Source organism: Helicoverpa zea, chromosome 16, assembly GCF_022581195.2.
Source record: "Helicoverpa zea isolate HzStark_Cry1AcR chromosome 16, ilHelZeax1.1, whole genome shotgun sequence".
NCBI classification, from domain to species: domain Eukaryota; kingdom Metazoa; phylum Arthropoda; class Insecta; order Lepidoptera; family Noctuidae; genus Helicoverpa; species Helicoverpa zea.
In genome coordinates this window covers 9,086,102-9,113,565 of record NC_061467.1, presented here as the reverse complement: position 1 = coordinate 9,113,565, position 27,464 = coordinate 9,086,102, and the positions used below count along the sequence as shown (strand labels likewise).

The following is a 27,464-nucleotide window of genomic DNA, read 5'->3' as shown; positions in this document are numbered from 1 at the left end:
GTTTTTTGGCCATGTAATCTTTTTCCATCTAAGGCCTTGCGTCTATGGACGGCTTTACATACATCCCACATTACTTACGGAATAAAATATAAGTAACTTAATTTTAGGGAAATAAAGTGGTTTTGTTATTCTGAGATAACACGATAATAATTTCAACAAAATCTACCTACCTCCTATGAAAATAAATGGGATATGTGGGAACAATTGCCTACTTATAACTATTGTTGAGAACACGTTTTATGATTCGTCCAGAAAGTTGTCAAAGCATCAAGGAACAACAACAGCTAAGTAGTAATTTCATGAATAAGTTATCGTAAGCCTAAAAATCTTGTCAAAAATACAAAAATGTACTAATTAATAAAATTAACTACGTATTTGAGGTGCACCTAATTATACTTGCTTATGCCTTTTTGTTCCGTCAGAATATTACATTTTTATAATTAGTCACGTTTCCATATTAATTTAATTGTTAATACGTCAAGGGTTTTTACCAGGTGTAGATATTACCATTTTGTTATACTTATGCTTAACCGTTATTGAAATGAAACCAACAATTAATCATTTTGTTGTAGGTACCTATCAATGGTCTTTATGTATTTTATATACTGTTCCTTTTTATTATTGGTTATAGCTTCCGCCAACTGTGTTTCTCTCGTCCCATAGGATCTTCTTCACGCAGTCGATAGAAGTAACCCATAGCCTCCTTGAAAAAACGGCTAAACTCAAAAGAATTAAAAAAATCGAGCCCGTAATTTATTCGGATAATAAACTCTTAAGTTTTATAATCGTATATACCAATAGATGAATGACTTTCACAAAATGTATTCAAGAAAAGTAAAATTAACTGTAATTATGAAAGGGCAGAAACTGCCAACCCTAGATTCCCAATGCAAGTAATGTTTTGTTCATTTTTATTCGTCTGAAGTTAAATTTGATTTACTAGGCCGGAACTACTCAAAGTGAGTTACTAGACTAGTTGTTATGGGCTTTCCTTTCATATAATTATGTAAAAAAAATAAGAGCAACAATAATTCAATGTATCAAAAACTTTTGATACATAAATAGGTATACCTATAGTTCATTTCTGGAACAATTCGAAGAAATGCCCAGAACTTCATTGTTGTCTAATTTACAACGCAACATAATCTACTTACTACCATTTTGATCAATTTCCAAGAAAACCTCTTAGACCGGCCACCAGACAAGCGATCATTAAAATCTAGCTCACCAACGTCTATTGATCTAATTGTATAAACTAGACAGATCCCCATAAGGATATCAATAACACCTACTTATATCAATCACGTATTCTCACAATATACCGATTTAATGATCTCAAATATAAAACGTAATGATACTACTGGCCTTAACTCATTCAACCTAACTTGGCCTGTCAACAAGCGAAAATGAACCTTGTTACAAAGGCGTAAGAGTTACGTGAAATCTCCATGGTGATTCATGAGATCATACCGGGTGCTTGATTTATTCCTTTTAACCAACTTGACCTACATTCGTGTATTGCCTTTAATTGTTAATAAGCATAATTAAAATGCGTGTTAAACATTATACGCACAAACGCGCGGTTATAGAATGTGATCGCGGATCTTTAAATGTTTGCTGGATATGGCATAATTGTGGTGCGCTTTTGATACTGATCATGAAAAGAATACAAATGTTTTACGACTTATGATTTATGTTCGAGATCGGTGAGCTTTCTTGATATTTTTAATTCTGTGTAAACTGAAGATAGTAAAATTCGTTGCTTTTTCAATTAAAACCCTAATTCTTATCAGTTCTTTTAATTTTATTATCACGTTTATTAAATATTTTTTTTTTATAATTTAGGTACATGCAAGAAATAAACTTCAAAGACAAACTTATTAAAAATTACGAAGTTTAGGTAGGTAGCAGGTAACCATAAAATAAAATATCAATATACTAAAATGTGTTTTCATAAATAATTGGAGCTCAATTAATCAAGTCATAATTGTACTATTTTGATTTATCTATTTTAAATGTCACAATAGCAGAAAGACTTGATTGACAAGAATCTTTAAATAGGTGCAGACTCCAAAATTATACAAAATTTTTTATATCTTTGGTAACTTTATAATAAGGTTCTAACAGATCTACATATAATATAATGATGGCAAGGTTAGATAATGTACCTATTTAAATAATTATGTATAGTTCCTAGTACCTACGTACAAAGATGCATATACTAAGAAGTGGTAGTAATTAAAATGTAATATTTAACAGGAGATTAAATTCTAAATACTCTGTCTTACGTCTTTCTAACTTCATGACGTCATGAGTTTATGGGCCGTTTCATTCCAAAACCTCATGAACGGAACACTTATTTATTTGTATGTGGTGTATGTACCGTGTGTGTGTGTATGTATGTGTGTAATTAAGAAGTGAAGACCAAAATTATCCGTTCATTAACTATAGGTAATTACAACACATAAAAATAAAACTGCTAAGATTTAAAACGTTAAACCGCAAACAACTTCCCACATACTAATTAGAGAACTAATTAGCACACTTCCATAATAAGACATATAATTGCAAAACGATAATTAAAAAAAAACACATAATTTGCAATTTGAATGCCATAATCGTGAATTGTTAAGTTAAATATACTTAATTAATATATAGTCGAACCAAGGTCGGACATTAAATAAATTACATATTGATTTCGAATCAGAATGTTGATTATAATTTATTGAACATTACCTACTACAATGTTGATTAATTTCAATAATTATTGATTATGTGTCTACTAGACTTTGCTGCGACTTCGTGTGTTTAATAAATCTTTGGTTGTAAATCAGAGTCAGAAAAATCGTGACTTGTAAGTGTTGTCACCCCACTTTGAATAAAGTGGTGCAAGTTTAGATTGCAGGTCAATCTCGACATACCTTTTTAAAGGTGCAAAGAAACATATGGAAGACAGGAAGATATCCAGGACAGCTCGAAAGATGAGGATACCCTGTCACAAGATGAGACTAACGCTACGAAGATGGTGCCGGTTTAGAGCCAAAAGTATTAAGTATGCAACAATTTCATATCTTGTTTTCTGTCTGTCTACTGACAGATACAAGTATTTTTTTATTGGCTCGACTTGCATTTTTAATAAGTCAAAGCTATTCGCGTTCACAGAAGAAAGTGAACGAGTATTTTGTTCAATGTTTGCCTCAAACCTTTTTCGGTATTGTGTTAGAGATGATTTTCAACAAACAAACAGACTCTTAATATTAGTACAAAAAGACGGAACTTCGTTCTACTTACTTATATCACGATGTTGTTCAATACCAAATAATTATCGATAATTATATTTTCCTTGCGGTAGGTGTTTGAATACTAATCTGAGTTAAGTTATGTTGATCGCTTAAGTGTACCTGATTGTGTAATGAGTTTACTCGAGGTAACTAATACTTTGTTACTTTAAGTTACGAAGATTTTTGTATTTTCAGTTCTTTTAAATAACTTTGCCGCACTGAAGTTAGCTAATAATAATATCAGATAATCGAAATGTATGAACCACAGAGGAAGGAAAAGATAGCAGAGATGCCACAAGAAAGGTAGGCCAGGCGCCTTCTTGTAGGTCAATGTAACGAACGGCGGCCGCGATCAGCTACTAGAACTGAGGCGTTCGGGTTCCTCGTCGAATCAAAACCAAGTAAAAATTTTAAGTGATTGGTGATTTTATTTTGAAAATGCTGGTCTGAAGTCTATGATTTAATGCCTTGGGCAAGTGCACGAAATTTTTTTCATACATAGTCAACTTCGTAGCGGTAAAGTTATTTGACCAGACCTGTAAATACACATTTATATATTTACATATTTTTCTTTTACAGAATCTTGACAAGATAATAAACGTTAAATAAATAAAATGTAGGGACACCGATTATATTGACTTCAAGTGGCTTTAACCCTTTTCATCGTGACGTTTATAGCTCGCGATAAGTAGCTATGGTAGTTAAACGCGCCTACATAATTATCTTGTAGCTTTTAAGATATAACTTGTATTTTATATAGGTTATTTATTTTTCATTGAGTTAATTAATAGGTATTTATAGATTCATGTTTTATATAAAATAAACTGTTTAAATGGGTTAAGTTTGTGTGGGTAGTTTTCCGGGGATAATTAATTACTTTTGGAAAATATAGAAAATCATAACAAAAACCGAGTGTCATACTTCAATAAGTGATTGATGCTTTAAAATATAATTATATTGTGACTGTTCTATAGCTTTTGTAGGGAAACCATTTAATATTACTCATTTGGTCAAAAAAGAATGCCAAAACTACCAAACAAACTTTCTCAGAAGCACAACGTCATACAAAAATTCACCGCTTACTTATCATAATTTTCGCAACAAAATTATGTTGTCTCAACATCCATGCGTTTAAGATAAAATGATTAAATGTCGAGGTTATTACCAGTAATTCTTGTATTATAATGATTTACTAAGAAATCCATCAATAATCGTTGTAATGAGATGCGTGTCCCAAGCGAATGACTTATAGCGGTAAGCAGCTTGTTTTCTGTAACAAAGATCAATAATACATATCCGTTTTGAAGGACTGGAAATGATTATTCAGATCATGTCTTTTGCATAGCCTTTTACCAACTTTGTTATGGGCCAGTTCTAGTATATTAATGTAGCAGTGACTTAGATGTGACTGTCTAACCCCGCATCGAAGTATATTTGGTCTAGTAAAAAAAAAAACAGATTTTATGATATCCATGAAAACCGTGGTTGGTTGATTGGTTGCAAAAATGAGTCGATAAGAAAGTAAACGGTAGAAAATACAAACATCTAAATTGAGAACCTTCCCCTTTTGGGGAAGTCGGTTAAAAAGAAATTTCTAGAAAAATAAATCTTTTTTCTGATACGGAAAGTTAAGACGAGTGAATATAAATTACATGAATTGCAAACAGATTGACATAAATTGTAAATTATGTAATGAGACCTACATACCAAGTCGAGTATTGGAAACTAATATTGTTTACAATAGCCAGGTAATTACTAATTAGCCATTGGGAAATAACGTAGGAAAACTACCGTATTGGAACAGTTGAGTAAGAACTTATTGGTAAATACATAATCATCATCATCCTCCGAGCCTTTTTCCCAATCATGTTGGGGTCGGCTTCCAGTCTAACCGGATTCAGCTGAGTACCAGTGCTTTACAAGAAGCGACTGCCTATCTGACCTCCTCAACCCAGTTACCCGGGCAACCCGATACCCCTTGGTTAGACTGGTGTCAGACTTACTGGCTTCTGACTACCCGTAACGACTGCCAAGGATGTTCAATGACAGCCGGGACCTACAGTTTAACGTGCCATCCGAAACACAGCCAATGATGTCTAAGATATAGTTAGAAAGTACATACAGACTTAGAAAAGTTGCATTGGTACTTGCCTGACCTGTGATCGAACCCGCGCCCTCATACTTGAGAGATTGGTCCTTTACCCACTAGGCCACCACGACTTTTTGGTAAATACATAATATATGCAAGTAAATTGTCGATTTAAGAATGATGGCTAAGTAACAAAAGCACGGGTCGATCGAGCATACGTTTAAGCAACGCTTAGCGCGGTCGGTTCATGGATGGGTGGCATCTTCTCTGACGAGTTCATATGTGTTTCGAAGGTCACCTTCGGGCATCCCGACTATCTTTTGAATACTTTTAGCAGTCGTTACGGATAGTCAAAAGCCATAAAGTCTGACAACCAGTCTCGACAAGACTAGGTAAGTACCTACTCTTCTTCATCTGGTTAGATTGGAAGCCGATCCCATTATAGAGCAAAGGCTAGCAGATACAAATCTACAGAACCAGAAAAAAGACATCAAGTTAGATTTCCATAAACTGTCTGTTGCTTTGTGATTAGAGATTCACCATCATTTTTACGAAGCTAGTATCCAAATTCAATCCCTAATCGTGATGGATAGATAGGTTATACAAATTCAGTTAGTGATTATCTGTAGAGGGGACCACGGATGGATAAACGCGGGCCATATCTAGTCACTAATATACACACTATACATATATACAAACTTAAACTACTTATCTTTATACAAAACTAAAAATAAAATACTATATACAAAATATATATAAACATAAAACACAATATAAAAGGGCATCGATCAGGCGTCGAAGTATTCCTCCGCATCACTGTCCTCCGGAAACGTGCCCAGAAGACTGGCTGCATTGCCACGTTGAATGGCAATGCTAATTCTTTGTCCAAAGAATAAGCCAGCCCTCTGGTCACGCGAAGCGTCGACAAGCCTTTTGGCGATGTCCTTGTAAAGTAACCGCGAACTCGGACCCTACGGTCCGAGCGTTTCGACCCCAAACGGCTCAAAACTATAATTTCCAATAAGGTTATTATATTTGCGCCACTTGGTGGTCTCTGCAGAAGCTGCAGCAGCCCCAGCACAGCCTGCCGGGCTAGGAAGATGTGATGGCGCCAGGGTGTCGACGCATGTTGCGTTCCATACCAAGGGCCTACCCAACTTCCATGGCAACAACGTCATACCATCTGGCCTCTTTCCATCGTCACGTACCAGTCCATTAGGCTCTAACACGGCTGGTACGCCGGCGGTGGAAAGAGCACGACGGATAATGTCGTTAATGCTGGCATGCCATGTCGTTAGTGCTGGTCGTATGCAATACGACCAGCACTTCTGCAGCACGACAGACCATGGTGCCCGAGGCTGTCGACAGCTGTCACTAATTAAATTCACTCGTCCAAAGTATTGTTAACTTAACAAAACATTTTGATACACAACAAAACAATAAAAAAACGCTATCCGATAACAGTATACAATGATAACTTGTGTGTCAATTTGTACGTATGTACGGAAAACTAAATAAAATTCTAATTCGATGCTGAATTTCAACATTTGTTGTTGACAGGTAAAACGGGCAAGTTAGAGTACCTAATGTGAAGAATGACAATTCAGTTGGCTTTTTATCTCAATTAACTAATAGCTGAAGAGTTTGTTTGTTTGGTTGAACTGGCAACACTCACGAACTACTTGTTCGATTTGAACTATTCCTTCAGTTTTTTTAACCCATTTATCGAAGAACGCTGAAGGTACTTTCGTGCCAGTAAAATGAGTCTGAATTTACTATTGACCAAAGAATTCTAAGGTGACCTGATGAAATTGAAAGTTCGCCAAGAAACCTATACTTACTTAATCAGTGTTCATACCTCCACAGCTAGCGGCTGTGTTTCGGATGGCACGTTAAACTGTTGGTCCCGGTTGTCATTGAACATCCTTGGCAGTCGTAACGGGTAGTCAGAAGCCAGTAAGTCTGACACCAGTCTAACCAAGGGGTATCGGGTTGCCCGGGTAACTGGGTTGAGGAGGTCAGATAGGCAGTCGCTTCTTGTAAAGCACTGGTACTCAGCTGAATCCGGTTAGACTGGAAGCCGACCCCAACATGATTGGGAAAAAGGCTCGGAGGATGATGATGACCTCCACAGAAGATTCCCTCACTCTACATTTAATCAGTTACATACCACAATCAACATTAACCTTGCATTCCACTGCAATCTATAGGACACTATACATCCAAGTTTTGAGTTCGATCACGTCGCATGCATTATCAGCTAATTAAGTTCCGATTATGATCGCGCCGAGGCGATGCATATTTTATCGCTGGCATTGTTCGCGACGCGTTCGGTGTGCAATGGCCTTTTCGCCTTTAAGCATTTATGGTGTACCAAGTTTGTTTTGTAGCCGTTACTAGTGAAATGTTTTATTTTATTAATGGAGTGATAAGCATGTGATGTGAAAGGGATGATGATAATTGTTAGGTTATTGCCATTGGTAGTTAAAATGTGAGTTCATTAATGTGAGACGAATTTATTTCAAGGAAGTTTTGGGTAGTAAATAATTAAGTATGGTGAAGCTAGGGAGCCCTATGATAGATCCTGCATTGAGTTGTTATAAAGCTATACCTACAGTAAATTAATAGAATATTGAGGAAGTGCTTTCGATGTTCGATACTACAAGAACCTTTGAATTTTCGATTTTCGATTTAATTGTACTTCTAAATAATATTATAGTTATAATAGTCCCTAATGAGTAATGTTAAACACTACTTAAAACCATTAAGACAATTCTCAAACACTAAGAACTCGACTAGACTTGAACACCTACTCATTTAAAATAATGAGTCCCAAACACATGTAACCCACACTTCATCTACAAATAGGTACAAATACCTTAATTCCGCATATTACACAACATTACCTAACTATATTAAATGAACAGACAAACCCGCAAACTTAAGTAGGCAACATTCCCCGGCGAGCATTTAAACACACACACACACACACACAGAGACAAACACAGCTAATTATACATCATTATAACTAATTGTACGATACATAAGTAAGAAGTATTCGCGACTATTAATGACAAAAGCAATTAGGGTAGCACACTAACGTAGTATTTCAAGGAGACTGTCTGTGTGTGAGTGAGTGTGTGTGAGTTAAAATGCAGCAAGTATTTATTTTTGTGGTATTTTTTCCAAGTGTTTGTGGCGATTGTTATCGTTAATTATGTAAAACATAATTGACATTAATTTTGAGAAGTAATATTATGTATTTGGTTAATCGAATATTTTTGGTTAATGTCTGATAGGGAAGGAAATAGCCGTAGAAATATTGCATTATTTTGTATTCTTAAATACTACGCCTTTTATATTGACGATATTATCAGAGCGTGTAACAGAAATTACTTCGAGAAAAGCATAATATACACTGGATCCTTAAAAAGCGAGCAATAATTTTGCCAGGTTAATTTGGCCCGTAATAACAAATGAGGTATTAAAATAAGAAAACTGCGGAAGTTCCCTGTTTGCCTGATTTTTATTATGTAACAGTTCAGAAGGCAACTGTCCCCTAGGTACCTAATATCCATAGATCATACAAGATTTCCCAACTACCAAACGCATTTGACAAAATTAACAGAGAATAGGTGTGACATCATAATGTTTTGTTTACTACTATTCATCAGCTATTTTCGTATTACGAATTCCCACAAACACATTCTAGGGTGAGTTAAAAAATATTGCGTTATTCATTGCTGCTATTGTTTAACAAATGTCTGTCACAGGAGAACTGATAGCGCAATGGATATGATAAATTGGCATTAGCCGACAAACTCGTGAAGGGTCACGCAATTGAGAATGTTAAATGTTAAAGATTATACGTTTTAGTGTCCTTTATGAAGATTGTTTTAGGTGTAATCATTTTATTTTGATGTGACTTCTAACATGTAGTAATAAGTTTAAAAGTTTTTATCGACCAAGATTACGTAACATCTAATAGGATTATTAATTTCATCTGAATTGTTTCAGCAGCTAACAAATGAACGAACAAGGACTTTTTTCGATTACATAACATACTGATACTGATCTTACTAACAAAAAACTAAATATTTTTGAACTAGGCAAATGCGCATTTTTTCAATCTTAAACAGGCTTCTATCTCCCCAACTTATTCAGAACAGAATTCAGAGGTTAAGGTTATCTGGAAGAAATCACTCTAACTGACAGAATCGCCTATTATGTCACCTACTATAATTAGTACCAAGATCAAAACTGTAAAAATTGATGTACCTAATAAAGCATCTTTCCATATCGATTTACTCATTGACACCAGACTACTTCTAGTGTAAAATCTCACACTAGAAAACTATCGGCACATCAAACAATACAGTGCTTATTAAGTGTGAGTGTAGACGGCCAGTGGCTCTCATTAGTCGGATGCTTAATGGTCCTAAGTATGCGGGGAGATCGCCACGTCAGAGCTGGTCCTATAACTGTGCGATTGCATTGTGCTACGGGATTTGACGTGACGGATGAGGAACGTCAAAGGATTATGTTATGCTAATCCGTGATTTTTTGTTGTCTATTTAGTAGTAGGTATAGCTTTATTTAAGCATTTTCTTCTTCGAACTTTGCTATGTTAGTTTCTTCTTTTGCAAATGTCAATATCCGCGCAAGTATATCCATTTGTTTGGTGGGAAATTATTCCCTTTTGTATTTAGACTCTGATTTTTTAAAGTATTAAATACTTACTATATAAGATCTAATTCTATTACGAAGTCATTCTATATCTCTGCAATTTTCATACTATTAGCGAGATTCGTGTTTAGCCATTTCAATTGCAAAAGTACTGCAACAACAATTTTAATTCCAACAGTGGAAACGCACTTTAATTCGGAGGTGCCAGCCATTGCTCCTTGCCGGGGCGTTAATGACAATAACTTGCTATTAACTGGGCAACGCGACCCGTTTACCATGCCCCCTGCCTCCATCCAACTACTGAACTAATCGATGCTACTCAATTCCGCCAGGTTATACCAAAGAATGCTCGCTTATTAAGAATTTGCTGGCTACTAACTTGCTAGATATAGGAACGTACAAACAGGGACATAAATGTTTGCCTTAAGGGTTAACCGATTAAGTTCTTAAGAACTGTTTTCCGTTTATGCTGCAGTGTGAAGAAAATTGAACGGTTTGTTGTTGTGTAAATAAAGTTACCGCAAATTGGCGTCTACGGGGTAAGCTTAGAGTGGTCTTGGTAGTGAGTGTGAGTTTGTGAGTAAGTAAGAAAGTGTTTATTTGAAGATGACTAAACTTGTTTATGACGTGGCACTGAAATGTTAGTGATGATATTTTGGTAGATTTGGAGCACTAAAATGAAACTGAAAAATCCGTGACTCTGCTAACGAAATAACACTCTTTGTCAACTTAACATTAACTCACTTTAAATATGAGTGTAACTCACTCATATCACGCAGCACTAAACAGTGTGTTCCTAGCCTTAATTAGTTTTAAATAAATCATTGAGAAGTAATATTCATTAATGTTTTATGTTATATACTTTATTGGGTTTTAAAATAAAGTCTTGCGGTTACGTGACACTGTATGTCCCCTCGATGTCGGGGTAAGTCATAATTTCTTAGAACCTATGCTTAGATAATTACCTATTTTCGCAACTTAAGTTGAAATAGTTGAGCCATTATGTAAGCAATATTATGAAAACTTTTTATTTTAAACTGTAAACAAAAGAATATGTGTGTCACGAAGACTAGACTATGACTGGACTTTACCACCCGAGGTTTACTTATGTAGTTTTAACATATTCTTAATCGTTTAATGTAGTTCCTTTCAAGCGAGTTACTTAAAGCTCATCTATGCTATAATTGGTAGCACTTTGATCAGTTACTTTTGGTGGGAAGTAATCGGAAAGTCCCAAAATACTACGAATAACGGAGCTTAGTTAGGTAATGGGTGAGAACCTGATACCAAAATGGTATAGGTAAACAGGACCTAAAAAATCTTGGTAGGTGCATTAGGAACTACCTTACCCCAAACTGTTTTCCTTCAGCCTACAAACAGAATAGTGACGTAATCTCACACGGCACACATAGCCGCTAACACCCACACAATCACAGCTTAAAAAGCCTAATCAACATCGGATTTTTCGTTTCGCAATCAAGCGAACGAATTTCCACCAGCGAACGGGGCAATTGGAAAAATATAATTACGTACATAATCCTCAGCAAATTGGATTAAAAAATGATGAAAAAAAAAAGAAAGTGTTTTAGGGGTGCGTCATTATTTTTGCGCTGGGAAAGGGATCGGCTAATTACGACAGATGGATGGTTCTACATGTAATAACGTTAATTAATCGATCGGTGGGTAGGAGGACTTTTTTTCGAATTTCGAGTGGGCTCGACGGTACGAAATTATCGATGTTGATTATGTTGAACACATGTGAGTGTGGTAGGATTTTACGTTCGTTGCGTAATGCTCGGTTATGTTGGGGAGTTTTTTTCTGATATTTTTTCTACCAAGAACATTTCTTATTAGCCTTTTCCTACAAATGATTGACCTTCTACTTTAGTCGCGGTATTTTAAGTGACACAGCCTCAAAAGAAGTCATGGGAATTTTTGACTTGGTACCTGAATCGGAATGAAGTAGGCTATCTGGTAAGACTGGGAATTCCTCACGACTTGAAAATATTAAGATAATGATAACCACATTTCTAAAATACTCACAAAAGTTTGTAGACACGAAACGCTGCAAAGGAAATAACAGTTCGAAAATCCACAGCGAAGTTAGAAACAGCATTAAAAATTCAAAATTATCAACACCCAAGTATGAAGTGGCGAAAGCATGACTACACAGCAAGTAGCGGCGAGGGGTACACGAATAGAGCCACTTAATATCACCCTCTACCCTTCATTATAATCACTACTCACACAAGCAAAGTATCGATCCTTCCAGCCTATCCGTACACGCTGCGTTTATACAAGTGATTAGTGTATTTAATTTGAAAATGCTAAGTAGTTGCGTTGTTTTATCGCTGTGTTGTGAGTGAGTGTGTGTGTGTGTGTGTGTAATTATGTGCCGTAGGGGTAGGCTAACCCTTTCATATCGCGTCGCGAACTGATCGCGATCGTAATATCACGATTAATGTGTTAGTATGTGTTTTGTTTTATTTTACCTAGTAATGTTGGTTTGTTTGTAGGTAAGGTGTTTTCTAATAGCCGAGTTTTGTATCCAATGTCGTATCCGCCGTCGTGCCGTACCGTTTGTGTATCGGTTTCAACTTTAAAATCAGAAAAGCGTTACGTTCGAAATAATCCTGTATGTAGTGACAGACGTGCGTATATTACTACATGTTTAACTGCTCTAATGTAGAGAAAAAGAAACTTCTGTGAATACACAAGCATAGATTCTTGTCAAGTCTTGTTTTATTTGGGACATAAACATAAAATACCATACTTTGTTTACTCTTATATCAAAACCATCTCCATTCACCTGTCAAAACCGTAAGAAGCTACACCATATAATCAGACCTTAACCCCAATTTCCCATAACCACAAACTCACTCACCAAATCACATCTTCACTGTTTCACCCACAAAAATAAGCGAAAATGTGACACTGAGTGTCAATTCAACGGTCCCTCGTGACCACGGAATAAAGCGCAGACTAGAGCGAAAGTGTTCGAGCATCGCCGGGAATTTGGAGAATGCAAAAAGTTTTCACTCGACTATTTGTGAAAGGAGGGTGGCTTCTCGACGTAAACACGTGTTTTAAGGCTTGAAAAGTTGGGTGAGACGCTAAATAAATGTGTTAGCTTTTTCAATGAGTGTATGGAATGTAGTGTTACGTTTTCGTTTTTCAAAAGGTTTCTTAGTAGCCTCCAATAAAATTAAAATGGAGAAAAAATTTAGAAAATTGTTGTTTGCAATCTATTGTTTTCTGAGATAAAGACAATTTAAAGAACTGGCAGAAGTGCTCTACCATTGATCAATATGGCTCTCTTTTATTTCTAATCATAAGTTGCATTTAACCCGAAAGCCTTTGAACGTTCTACTTCATTTCTGTATGGAATAAAGATATTTGTATGGAGTGTAACAGAATTAAGAACAATATTGTGATAAAAAACCCATAGCTCCTCCAGTTATACGGAGGGAGAGCTCCTATTAGCAGTTCCACGTTTCACAAGCGAATCTCCCACAAAATTCAATAAGATAATACCCAAACTCAGAACACATAAGTACATAATGTAGCCATTAGACGAGCGCCCCAAAACAGTAATTGAAGTTAAAGTAACGATTAATTTGTGTGTGTAAAACTGTGAAAGCACAACATTAGCAATTCGCAACAACACTTACACAGGAGTAATGACTCGTCTGTCCATATAATCATAGAGCAGCCATTACTCCCTCGGTGTACGGTGGCTATGAGTTTGTTTTTTATAAGGATTAGATATATTTTTGTAAGGAAGGCAGACTATAGCGTCGCTTAACCGACTATAGAATAACCGAAGGTGCAATCGAATTGTCAGCAAGTTAATAAAGAAATCATTCTATCTAGCTTATAAACATTTTTTCTGCGTTGTCATCTGTTTATTTGACTGTCAAAACAAAATCTCAGTTTTTCATTGAATGGAGTTTTGCAAGTCTATCGACACCCGTAAGCGGATATGGAACACTTAAAGCAAGTCATCCTTTAACTTAATTACCTAGTAATAGTTGTGTTAAAGTTGACGTAAATATATTATAAATAAGTATAAATGACTGACATTACTTGCTTTCTACAAAATACAGCAGAAACCAACACTTAAGTTGTAGAAACTTGTACGATTATACACGAACATTAATCGAAGCATTTCACTCCTTGAAACACATTAAAATAAATTAAAACCCTTTTGAGTGCACCTTAATCATACTTCGACACACAAATCACCATGAAAAATATTAAATACAAAGTATCACGAACAGAAACACGAAGAAATTAAAATTGCGATCATAAACAGTCATTAAACATGACACAATGATAAAACTTAATAAGTTTAACAGGACTTGTACCGAGAAGTGTGCGAAGGATGGTCACCGCGCGCCGGGGGTGGGGTCTTCACGACATTAATTTCGTGAAATGAACCTAATTTACATTTAAATAAGGACTTGCCTTAGCCGGGATAAGTTGTGAAACTACCGGCCAGAGGCGCCCGCTAGCCCAAAGCTACCGGACTATTTCATTACTATAATTCAATTCGTAAGTTGCACATACATCTGCGCGTCTCATGTGTTAACGGTACATATTGATGAAGAAAAATATATTAAGAATAAACTCTCTTTCTTTTTTTTGGAAAGGGTGCATTTCTTAGAACTTTCAGTTGACTACTTGCGTGTAGTTGAGGTTGTTCAAACTGTTTGAATAAATGGAAAAGTATAGAGTAAGTAAGATAGTTTTATGTGATTGGTTTTAAACTTTTTTCCGCAAGTACTACGTACTTATTTTGTTTATCTGCAAACATAAGGATACAGGGTCTCCACGTTTTTGATTCGCCCAATCATTCGTGGTGGAATAACCAACTTTTCGTCATTATAAATTACTTTTTCTATGAAAACCAGTTAAATCTGTATGTAATACAGGAATAAAATAAACAAGCAGTTTTCTGTCGATAAGCATAGCTTTCAACTTCATTAAAAAAAGTTTTCAACAACGCACAATTCAATCCATCCGCGAAAGAGGGTCATCAATAACAAAATTAAAAATTCTCCAATTTGAATTTTAATTGCGTACGATTATAATCAAGCGAACGCGAATTCGGGAGCCCTTCGGACCGCCCGATTTTTTAATTCGAAGAATCATCTTCTAAATAATTCATCCGCCGAACTCGCCCAAACTAGTTATGTCTGGATCCAACCGGTTCGGAGCGGAGGGGGGTGTAAGTTTAATCCTTATAAATTTCCTTTTTACACAAAGCAATATAAGTAATTAGCATAATTTCGTTGAGTAAATGAAATATGGTAATGAGGGGGGGGTGTTAAACCCCTTCTTGGGGGGTAGAAGTCGTCGTGAAGGGGTTGAGGGTGGTCCCTTCTAGTCGCATCTCGTTGATACTCGTCACAGGCCGATGTAGTGATGATTACAATTAAATTATACGCCATTCAGCGCGCTATGGCCATTTTGTTCTGATTTAATGCTTTTATACCCCCTTTGTGCGATCTATGTTGTTGTTTTGCTTCGTTCCAAGTAGTTTTTGACCTATATTTTCTATAAAGGAAAACGATTGCGAATTTTTCGTACTTGCCAAAATATTGATAAGTGTAAATACACCAAACGAAATATTTATCACAAGGCAGATTTGATGAAAGGAATTCTAGGGTTTTATAAAAGGAACCTATAATAACCGTAATTGATGTTTTTGGAATATACGAATTTGTAGTTCTGCTAATTGAAGTATTATTAAAATGAATTCCAAATATAACACAAATTGGTATAAAAATCCTCAATTTTAAAGGGATATTTTTATGTGAGAACTTTTAATTGAATAATAATGAAACCAGATCACATCATCAATAAAAATATGTTTTATTCAAGTACTGTGATTATTGAAACGCTAACCACGTTAACAGTAATAACTAGCCATAATTTTACGGAGAACACTTGTACTAACTCAATCACTTTTTCGTTAAGTGGCAGCTCTCAATCATCCCATCGAAATTTTAATGAAAATCAACCGCCAATAAGTAGCAGACTTAAAAAAATAATTAAAATAGGATGCCAATTAAAATCTGAGGACTAATAAAATCGTATTGGAATCGAACTAACGACTACTCTACTTCGTGAAATGCCTCGTGATAAAAGGTCTTCGAAAACACAATACCGCGTCTACCCTCGCCTTTGCGACAGACAGAGATGGATGTACCCAAGATATAGTGTGTTAGAAAGAGATAACGTCCAATTGGAATTAATTAATTATAATTAAGTTTTAAGTTGACGCGCCGGTTACGGGTACGCGTAGACTTTCGTTTACATTGTGTTTGTGTGTGTTAATAGTTTGTATGTGTTTGTAGTTAGGTAGTATCGATTGAGACTATGGGCCAGAGATAATGAGCTGGGTAGGGCGGATTGTAATAAGTTTTTGAGGTCGATGTAGTTCACAATGCTACCCGGCTAGATAATGACGGTGGCCGTTCGCCAAACGGTTGCTACGCGCGCACAGATTTTAAAATCTATCGGGTTATCTATTTTTTTTAGGAACAGCAAGTTTTATATCATTAGAGGCAGTTTGCTACGACAGTGTAATTAATTTTGATTGATTAATAATCGTTAATTATATAGAGGTATTATGATTATCGGTTAAGTATAATAAAGATGTAGAAAACATTCCTTTGAATAATTAAGTTTTTATGTTAAATTAAAGTTTGGCGGCTTAAAATTATTTCACAATAAGCTTGCTAAAATATCCTTTGCCCATATAAACCAAGAACTAATTGTCTAACAAAGAAATACTTGAAACCAAAATATTCACAAAGTTTTAACTTTTTCGTAGACCGCTATAATGACGTGAATTGCACTTCAAAACTTCAAGTACCAGGCTATCATAAGTATAAGTATAAGCACGAAAGAACAAAACACAATCAACATTGCAACCAAAACTAACAAACTTGGCGCGTGAGTTACTGGCCTTAAAACCGTGCTGTGCCTTCACACAAACGCAAACACAAAGCATACGCAACGATCATTCATAATTTTCATTCATAAAATTGGATTAATTCAGAAATACTACGACATTACAATGACAAAAAAAAGCAGTACATATTAGCTATATCCCGTTCACTGTAATTCCAATCAATTATTTACGTATTTTATGACCTCCTCCTGAAGTATGGCACAAATGCAAATCAACACCTTGTATATGTTAGGTTAATTCGGATCAATTCAATACAAATCAGTGTTAAAATCATTGGATAATAAGTTGCTATCAATAGAACGCGAACACCGCTTCCAATTGCAAGTAATCGCCACACAAAACCCCGCATTATCAAGCTAAAAGTAAGCTAAATTTTGTTGCAACATCTCATTTAAAATGTAAGCTGTAAGCCAACACGCAATAAGAAAAAGTTCAACTGAAACATTCAGTGGCAACCATAAAAAGACATGAACACAAAACGCGAGCGGCAGCCCTAGGCGAGGCAATGAAAAGTCGGTTAAGCTAATGTTATCGAGAAATAAAAATGTATAATAAAATACAAACACGCCGAGCGAGGAAACAATTTGCCGCGGGAGACGCAAGATTTCATGCCTTCGACGCCGACAACACCAATGAAAAACCAACCTTGTTAAACTGAAACACGTCTCAAAATCCAACGACTGTATTAAGTAGAAAATTCCTTAAATTTTCCGAGCATCCGTGGAGGGATTTGTGTTCTGTGTTGGGGATAATAAGGTGTGTTTTAGCGTGTATCGTTTGTGCGGTAATTCAGGAAGAAAAGAGAGTTTTCCGGCTCGTCGGGGCGCCGTGACATTTGTGTTAAGCGGGACCGAGGGAACCCGCCATTCATAAAGGAGCCGACCTACCTACTACTTGTTTCGGAGTAAACTTTTTGGATATACGCTTTTTGGCTGCACAGAACTTTGCTTTGTTACTGGTCTGTTTTGAAAGTGTGCACTATACTTAGCGTTTAGTTCTTTCTTGCTTTGTTTTTGGCAGATAGGAATTTTGTTTGATCAGGCACTTTAGGGCTTCCTATGCTGAGCATATTGTGTATTTGAGCTTCAGTTTTGTGAAAATTGCGCTTCAAATACTCCGAGGTTTCATAGTGCTTTTAAGGATTTTCTGGTTCGTAAATATTAGGTGAGATAGACGATTAAACATTGTATACGTTTCAAACGAAGAATATAAAGAGCAATTTTCTTTTTTACAAACTAACTTCCTAGAATTTGGATATCCACAAATACAGAAGTCACAAACAAATTATGCTCAGAACAAATATCTGTGGGGAATTCAAATATTGGCCCCAGGCAAGTATTACCGAAAGATGCTGACCAATACTTAAGAGACAGTTTGTACATACTTATTGTAACTTCAGGAGCTTCATTATATAATATTTAGGATGAAGTAGAAGCGTCTACTAGAAATTACATCTCTATTACCTTCCTCAATCAATCTTGAATCAAATTATTCTTCAATCAAAACACTTCTTCACCACCGAAACCCCATTACAATAAAACTTATCTAACAAAAACCACAGACAAAAACCGCGTTCTTAAAAAAGTAGCGTCAAAGAATTCGAACGCAACTTTTTTTTCTAATCCCGCCGCGCAAGGACACACTCACGGCGCCACCTGTTGATCGGGGTCACGTGACTTTTTTGCTCCAAGGACGCAATCCTCCTTCGTTCATTCACGGGCGGGTCGGCCCCCCTCGCTCCTTACGCGGGGGTTAGGGGTTTTTTTGTTCCCCTACGTGAAACTCCCGAGGGCTTTCACCTACGTGCATTTTCGAGGTCACGGCGGAATGTTTTGAGGTTATGTTTTTGAGTTCGCGGAGGGTTTAGGAATTGGGTGAACGCATCTTTTGCGTTTGACAGATGTTTTTGGAGCGAAAATGTGTGGTTTGCCCGCGATGAGACGGAGAAGTTTGCTTTTTTGAGCCTGAAGTAGGTGCGCAGATTATGAATGATGTTTACGTGTCATAGTAATAATTAGCACCATAATTAAGCCACTCTTGAAAATAAGTATCGAAAAGTTCCAACTCAGTATCGATACAAGATCTACGCAATAAACTCTGTCCATTACAAGTAAACAGAAATAAATTAACATTATTTCCACATTGAAATTGACTAGTTTCCCTGTAAAGTAGGGTGACAGACCCAAATGTCGTCTACTTGCGAAAATAATTATTCTAATTGCCGTTCTAACCGCACTTTTGTAAATTCAACCATTCTTTAGTGAACATAAGAGCGACTTTGCGAAACACTATAGAATTATTAGACTTAACCGGATTCTAATTAAACCCTGTCCCTGATAGTGCACCGTAGAGCTGTAGACTGCGTAATTTACATTAATCCAATAATTGCATGGAGGTTTCCTAGTTAGAAATTCAAATGAGATGATGTACAGTCAGGGTGGGGGTGGGCCGGTCTTCGGGGAGCCGTGCGAGACGCGAGAAACGTCGGCCGGGACGCGATTATTGCCCGCTGATACTTTGTTGTACTGAATGTACGTAAAGCTTACTATTTTATTTGGCGACTTTATTGATATCAATGATCGGGATGATTGGGTTTTTTTAAGTAAAATTTTTCAAAAGAAGTCGTAAGGATTTTTTTGAAGGCGGTTTCAAAATCAAAGGTGCAATGCCTTTTTCGTGAATAGAGGATGAAGCTAAATTAAATTTTACAACCATAATTGAAAGTAAAAAAACGGGAAAATATGTAAAATATATAATCTCTAAGCTACGTACATACGGTCAATTTATTATCTAAAATGAACAAATATCACAGACCAATAAAAGAAACCAGTTCAACATACATCCTTGTTCTGCAAACATAAATTTAATCTATGCATGCATAATCTTAGATTACAAACATGCTTTATTGTATCCACTGTGAGAAACAATGATACTGAACTAGCTCCTACATACTCTTGATTGTAATTTAAAGAACAGTTTCTAAGTAATTTCGAGAAATAAAAAAGGAACTGGGAAATTAAAACGTTTACTGAAAAAAAATGACAAATCTAATAGGTAGCCAAAAATATCGATAAATGGATTACCAAAAGCTCTTCTTCGCATGAAGTTTATTAATAAAAATTTATATAATATTCCAGTATGACAGTCGAATGTTCCAAATATTAAAGATGGTGGCCGGTCTACCAATCAAACAACGGCTTGTCAAACTACGATGGGATTACAACTGCTAAACAAAACATAAATAGCATAGAAGAACCAAGCCTATATTTTGAGTTATTCTATATTTCAAAATAAAATAGTCTCAGGGAAATTTGAATTTACTGGACTTAAATATGCTGGAAAAAGGGATGAAGAACTCTTTTTACAAATTAAAAGTGCCAAAGAACTATCCCATACTACCCAATATTTTACCTAGTACAGATATATTAACAAGTAGATATAATATGAAAACAAGAATACTCATAGTAGTACGAGTAAGTACAGAAACTGCGTATCTTAATGTCGAGTGGGTTGATTAATTAAATTGTTATGCTAATGCCAGTCGGGGATTTTTGGTCGATATGGCTATGTTTGAGTCACGCCAGTCTATCTGCCTGTTCGAATGGTTATCTTATTTGATAACTTGATGATTTTAGTAGGTTTGGAATAGATCTTAAGTTGAATGGATAGTTGAGCACTTCCAATAAAAATGTTAAAGAGATTTTGTCTGGATTAAAACAAGATACCTACTCTTTTGTTTTAAAATTGTATTGTAACAGCCATTTTATCATCACACTGCTGGGCACAGGCCTCCTCTCACACGAAGAAGGATTGAGCGTTAATCACCACGCTATTTTTATATTAAAATTAAAAATAAATAAATTGCAGTAACCGATTATGAGCGGTGCATTTTTTCATCAGTGACATTTCCAGTCATTTCCAATCATAATGTAATTCTGCTAAATTCCACGTACCACACTATGCTTCGAACTAAATAAACCAATTCATCAAACGATAATCAGATTTGATTCCACAAAAATGCAATTACATACAACAAAAAAACAGACAGAACGATGTCAATCAATAATTTCCCATTAACTACATTAATTTACGTAACATACAGTAAGGATGATACATAAACCTTAAATACTGGTAACTCCATTAAAATTTATAGGGTGACTGTACCAGTGACTGACCGTCTAACCGAAACGCAAGGAACAGGGTTGGAATGAGGCGGCGTCGACGCCTTAGTAATTTCCGAAATCGCTTGTCGACAATCAGAATAGTGCTGTGCTAGCTCGAGCCGAATCCGAATAATTAGATCTCGATCTGCATCTAATTGGTATGACTGTAAGTCCTTATATCGTATAGTTTGATCGATTATGTACGATTGTTAGTGCCTATTGATAAAGTTAATCGTTTCTGTAATTCTGTTTGGTGGTGAAGACTAAAGTTGGGTTGTGCAAAAGTTGCGGCAAAAAAAATCCTAAGTTTTTTGGGCACTTGTGTGTAAAAATTTAAGTAATTTCAGATTCCTCTGCCCAATAGCGTAAGTTCTGAACTTGGGATAAGTAAAAAAGTGCTACTGTAAAAGTGTAACATTTTGAAAGTACGTTGAATGTCTTCTGTCTGGATGCTGTCAAGTATGGTCTATTGCTAAGACAAGTCTTAATCGTGATCTTAGACGTTAAACATTATACTAAAATGAATCTTGTAACACAAGTCTAATTGTTATGTCATTACTAAATCATCCAATAGAGCCGAGCAATCAGCAGCGTAATTCGGCCAGTATAAATCAAAAATAATGATCAGAACAATAATCTGTTGGTGTCGCGTTACTTGGATGTCACACGTCACTTCGTGTAACAGAGGAACATGGTGTAAATCACGAGGTGGAGCTATGCGTCGCCACCATACCAATCACAAATATAATTAGATTGAGACCGGCGCCTAATTGTGATGGTCTCAAGTTCCGAGGCTTGCGCCCCGCACGCCAAAATCAATAGTTGACCTCACGTACGACCCTCAAAGATTTCATTATACAAATATGAACAATATTTAATTTAGTTCTCTGTTTATCAAATTTAATTTCCATCCTACCTGATAAAAGCCAAAAAGACGAAGAATAATCAACGGTAATTGCATTCCATTAATTATAATTGATTGCACCAAAATCTATTGTATTGATTAGCAGTACACACGACTCGGCATTTCTCCGCTCTACTTAACGTAGTTAGAAGTTAATAATACAATGCAATAAGTTCCCATAAACGTCGGGCCGTTAAATAAAATACGCGGGTCGAGGAACCGATAACTGTTCTTTCAACCGCTAATCACCCCATGAATTCCGCAGAAACCTACGGACAGTCCGTCATAATTTCCAACTTCAAAAGTAATACCATCAACTCGGTGTTAACTTAATTTGACTCACTTTAACAAGTCCAATTAAAGGAATTTGTGTTTCTCTTATCTTCAATATAACATTGAGCATAATTTCAAATTATATTTCAAACTTTCCGATAATGAAGGGTGGATGGGAGCGGGTTGGGAGGGTCGCGGGACGCGGGGCGCGCCACTTCGCTTATTTCATTAGTTACATAAATTCTCCTATTGAGGATGGCTGGCAGAAAGGGGACGGTTTACCCTTATTACGAGAGTCTCCTTATCAATACAATTATTAATATAATAATATTATTATTGTAATAATTTCGGAGCGGAGTGGAAAGAGGAGTCGTAGCTTAACTTCGCCAGCAATAAAGGGTGGTGAGAGATAATGGAATGGAAAACAGTTTGAAGTTTTATTGGAAAATTGGTACCGGCTAATTGGCAGCATTATCGATCTGTTGGCGACTCAAGGAGCTTCAGTAAATAACATTTTTAACGAAACCGTTTCGGTTATTGGCGAATGATTAAAGTACAATTTTGAACTCTAACTCCGTAATGGACTATAATCAAAGAAGTTTTTAATAGAGAGCACTCTTTAAAGTGCTTCAAGATTTGTTTCTTAATATAATTTGAACTGTTATACAAGTAATATTAGTATCCTAGCCATAGCAACTAGATAACACTTGTTTTAGATCGTATTTTTAAGTGCAAACTAACTAGAACCTATACAAGTCACGTAAGCAAGCTAAGAACCGTAACAATTTGTCCATAAAATCAAAACAATAGCCGCTATCAGATTTAAAACATTGAGATATGATATTATCGACCCCATCCCTCGAAACCTCTCATATATAGAAATTGAAACTAGGTTGGGGTTAATCCCGACCCCAGAGATCCACAAGTATAGCCATAATTCCTTAGGGCCACGTCTCATTATAACACTAATACAAGACTCATCCCGAAGTTACGGTGAATACATTAAAGGGTTCAATCCTTACTGATGAGACATCGGTCGGGGTGGGGCCTCCCCCTGAGGGGTCGCCCCGGGCACTGGCCTGGCTGAGGGGGAAATAAGGCAGGCATTATAGGAGATAGCGTTCATTTACATTGTCCAATAACTCCAAGTAGTGTCCGAGCGAATATTAGTTTATGGCATGCGGTGTTTCCAACAATATGTATGTACCGATTTTGTGTACATTCACCCTAGTCGTCTTACGTTTTTAAGGTCGGTGGAAGGGGTGGAATAATTTTCTCTCTGTAATTAATTCGATTTGGTTTTAATTAACGAGACGCCAATTTCAATAAAAAATTGAAGTCTCTAAAGGATTTCTGATTACAAAATGTTCGACCGGCAAAAATGAGAGGGAATACTCTTAATTTGTTTTTAGAACTGATATATAATATGACATTTCTGTTTTTGAAAAACCGCTCTTTAAAGCTACTCAGTACCTCCTTATTATAATTAAGATCACTTCGAATCTAAGCAGTTTGTAATAGGGTAGTGAATCGCGTATATCAATTTAGCCGTCAGGCTGTCCAGCCAAAACATAATAAGACAAGCTAGTGTACGCACCACCGAAATATACGACATTACTATCGCAGAGTGGCATGCGAGGGACGACGTGCCCCCACAATACTGCACACATAAATACGGAGAATCAAGATGCAACGCACACATGCACAGGAGTCTTCTCTCACACTAACATAAAGGGTAGGCTTTATTCTCATTCGGTAAACGGAGATGCACTATCCTAATTATTGAGAGGCCTGGCTCGCCAGAACACTATTGTTGACGGACGGACGGTACCAATAATAATTGCTTTGTTGTGCTACAGATGTTTCTTGAGATTGTTCGGTTTTTGTGTTCTGTTTGTGATCGGATTTGATCGTAGATTGTTTTTTTTGGAAAGTGTTTCATAGATATGGATAACAAAAAGGATAAAGCGTATAGGTATAGACGCTTTATTCACGTAACTGAAGGAAAAGATACTTTCCTATACAGGCGAACAATTTGCATGGATTTCAAAAATACCTACGTATGTGCAGTAATAAAGCAATATGTGCGCCTTATTTTGCAAGATAACAAATAAAAAATTTGGTACATCATAATGTCACTGTCTAACTGGCTGATAGCTAACTTCCAGATATACATGACATGTATCTAATCGACATGAGCAACGCCGTAGGTCAAAATAATATCTACCATATATTAATTAGACCATAGATACGATTAACGACTGAAACTATAGATAAGAATTTCCCCCAAAACAAAATATTCTAACAAATGTTAGTGATGGGAAATGATAGGTTAACACTAGACATCTAACATTAGTCGATGAAATTCAACTGAAACCCACCAGTTACCAACAAGAAGTTCTTCAAACGAACCAGCTAGGCATTACCTAAATGCCTAAAGCCTACATTTAGACGGCCATAGGCAGGATTATTGATATAATTTGTTGGGCCATAGCAGGACTTTGAACTAAACCGAGCTACGATTATGTGTTAAGCAATAGTGATTTTAGGTGCAATCTAAGTAGATATTAGTTTGCTGTTTCAATACTTTGATTATTAGAATTTTCCTTACTCGTTACTAATAGTATAAATGCGAAAATAACTCTCTTTATCTCCGGCTGTCAAAAATACTAAACAAAATATATGTCCTTACATATAGGTTAGGTATTTTTTATCCGGGTGCGGGAAGTAGTTCCCTCGGAAAAAGTGGAACTGCGGAGAAAGACGATATAATCTTATAGGTACATGAGCTGGATATAATTGGTACCTATGTAAGTTTTTTCTTTAATTCATGGACAAAAAATGTCACGTTATAGATGGATTAATGCAATGACAGTTTTTGCCCAACAGGTGCATGAAGTGTTGACAAGAAAATTGTACAGTAAAAATTCATATGTTGTAGGGGTGGTCACAAGACTACGAGTTACGATACACAACCATTGTTCTATCTATCGTTTTACTTAGGTCTACTAAATCTTTAAGAATTTGCTAGGCCAACTTAAAGCTCACGTCCAAGAAATCCCAAAACAGGCAGACAACACGAAACGAAGCCGAATCTTCGATCATAATTCCATATTCGGACGTCGTCTAAACATAAATTCATACGTGGTCGCACGCACGCATCGTACCGTCAAATAAACTGGCAGTTTAATCAAAGCCATTAGACAAGTGAGCCAAGCACCTAGGACCAGTCTAAGTTGGCCGATCTCCGCCGTCTCACCGCCCCGGAGTTCGTAGTAATAGTTGACTGTGAGGGAGGGTGGGGAGGTCTATCGTTCCTGGTGGGTGGTGTAGCTGATGCCTTTAACGCCTTGCTGGCTGTTGACCAACGCCAGGAGGCGGGTGGCCATGCGTTCTTAATAAAGATGGCGGAAACATGGCCGTTTTGGCGATGCGAGGTCGGTGGTAAACTGATTATGTACTGTTACATGCAGTTGTATTAGATTATTCAGTTTTGCGAAGTTTAAGTCTAATTACTTGTTGATCTGGATTTCAAGAGTTGAGCAAGTGGGTGTATGATGTGTCCCGAAAAGAGATGATAGTTTTAAGTTTAATCTGAGAGCAACTTGCGAAATCAGCTTGAAATTCTTTAAGCAAAGACTCCGAACGACTTTGGGTATATTTTTAATAGGCACATCACCTATAGCCTTTCTAATACAAGACAATTATGGAAAACCTTAAGTTCCCTTATATTTAATTCACGAAAGTCCAAGAGTTATTATACGAAATCGATGAATCAATTTTTCTTCATTCGCCGGTTTAGCTCGCAACAATGACCGAGAAGCAAGGCTGCGGACACACGAGCGAAACTCGACCGACTCGCACCTACAGACAGCATTTATCAAACGGGACGGCAACATACATTATAGTGACCGATACAACTACAGTATAATGAGAGTCCGCGCTATATAACTCATCTCCCGGGCTTCCATTTAAATTATTCAGGGGAGGGTAATCTTATTACATTTACATATTAATCAACGGATTTTAATTATACCTCCCCCCTTGCCCCCTTCTAGGTTGATAATTTGCTTTCGAAATGCGACTTGCCTTGATTGGAGACGCGCTTGTGTGAGTCATGTAACGCTCAATAGTTTGTTTGTGTTGTCTTAATGTATGAATATGTTTGACGTGTTAACTTACTGCTGATGTCGAATGGGACTTTACCTGGAAACAAAAGAGGAATTACAATTAGTTATTTTGTTTATTTCATAAGATTTTAAAATAATTTATCTTACACCATCAAATTGAGAACAATAGAAGTGAATGCAGTTAATATTTTTTGTCATGAAAATGGTGGTGTATCGTAGGCAAATGCTACTGCAACAACAAAGTCAATCAACCAAAAAAAAAACGAAAGCCCATCCCATAAACATTATAACAACCTAGAAACTAAAATAAGTAGGCAATACCAAAGCAAAATAAAATAAAGAATAGCGCACACGAGTTTAATCAGCATACTCATTTGTCTGACGACGATGGCAACGCATTAAATGTCTGCAAGTCCAACGCATTGGGCGGAGCTTCAACTCGTAAACCATTGGAGAAATATTATAAGGCTACCAGTATACCCGGGAGGCAGCAATTAATAAGTATGTTAATACCGTCGGGAATGAAGAAAGCAGTATTTATATACTCGATATTATACGTCGGCGTACGGTTCGCAAGTGTGAACTTGGGTTAATCGTGGATGGAGTTTGAGATGGCTTTTTAAATTTTTGAAGTTGGTTTAGCTTTTTAAGAAAGATAGTCTGCGAAAACTTGCGAGAAGATAATATTTCAAGTACCTACGAAAATAGACATGGTTGATCATTGCATTGATTTAGATTTAGTTAAAAAACAAATAGCAATTCATCTTAAGATACTACAACAATACAATACGATAAAATGAAAATCGTACCAAATGAATATTTTCTAGGCTTTTGCAGAAAAGTTACTAGTAGTCACTATCTTCAACTTCACATATCTTATTTTTATTAAAATACAATATATTCATGATCGTAAAGTAAAGGTTTAACATATATACGCGATGTAGAATTGAATACAT

General features: G+C 36.3%; 1 protein-coding gene across 10 annotated transcripts in view; it reads right to left on the bottom strand.

The window, feature by feature from the left end:
* The window catches only part of LOC124637633 (POU domain, class 6, transcription factor 2), a 133,608-nt gene that overhangs the window by 51,199 nt on the left and 54,945 nt on the right, over positions 1–27,464 (bottom strand). For 7 of the 10 annotated variants that reach the window (XM_047174232.1, XM_047174237.1, XM_047174236.1 and 4 more), the window contains one exon: positions 26,561–26,584. The exons of the other annotated variants lie outside the window; for them this stretch is intronic. In XM_047174232.1, coding sequence (XP_047030188.1) covers positions 26,561–26,584 — 24 coding nt within the window. The remainder of the gene's footprint in view (positions 1–26,560; positions 26,585–27,464) is intronic. 10 annotated transcript variants of the gene reach the window in all.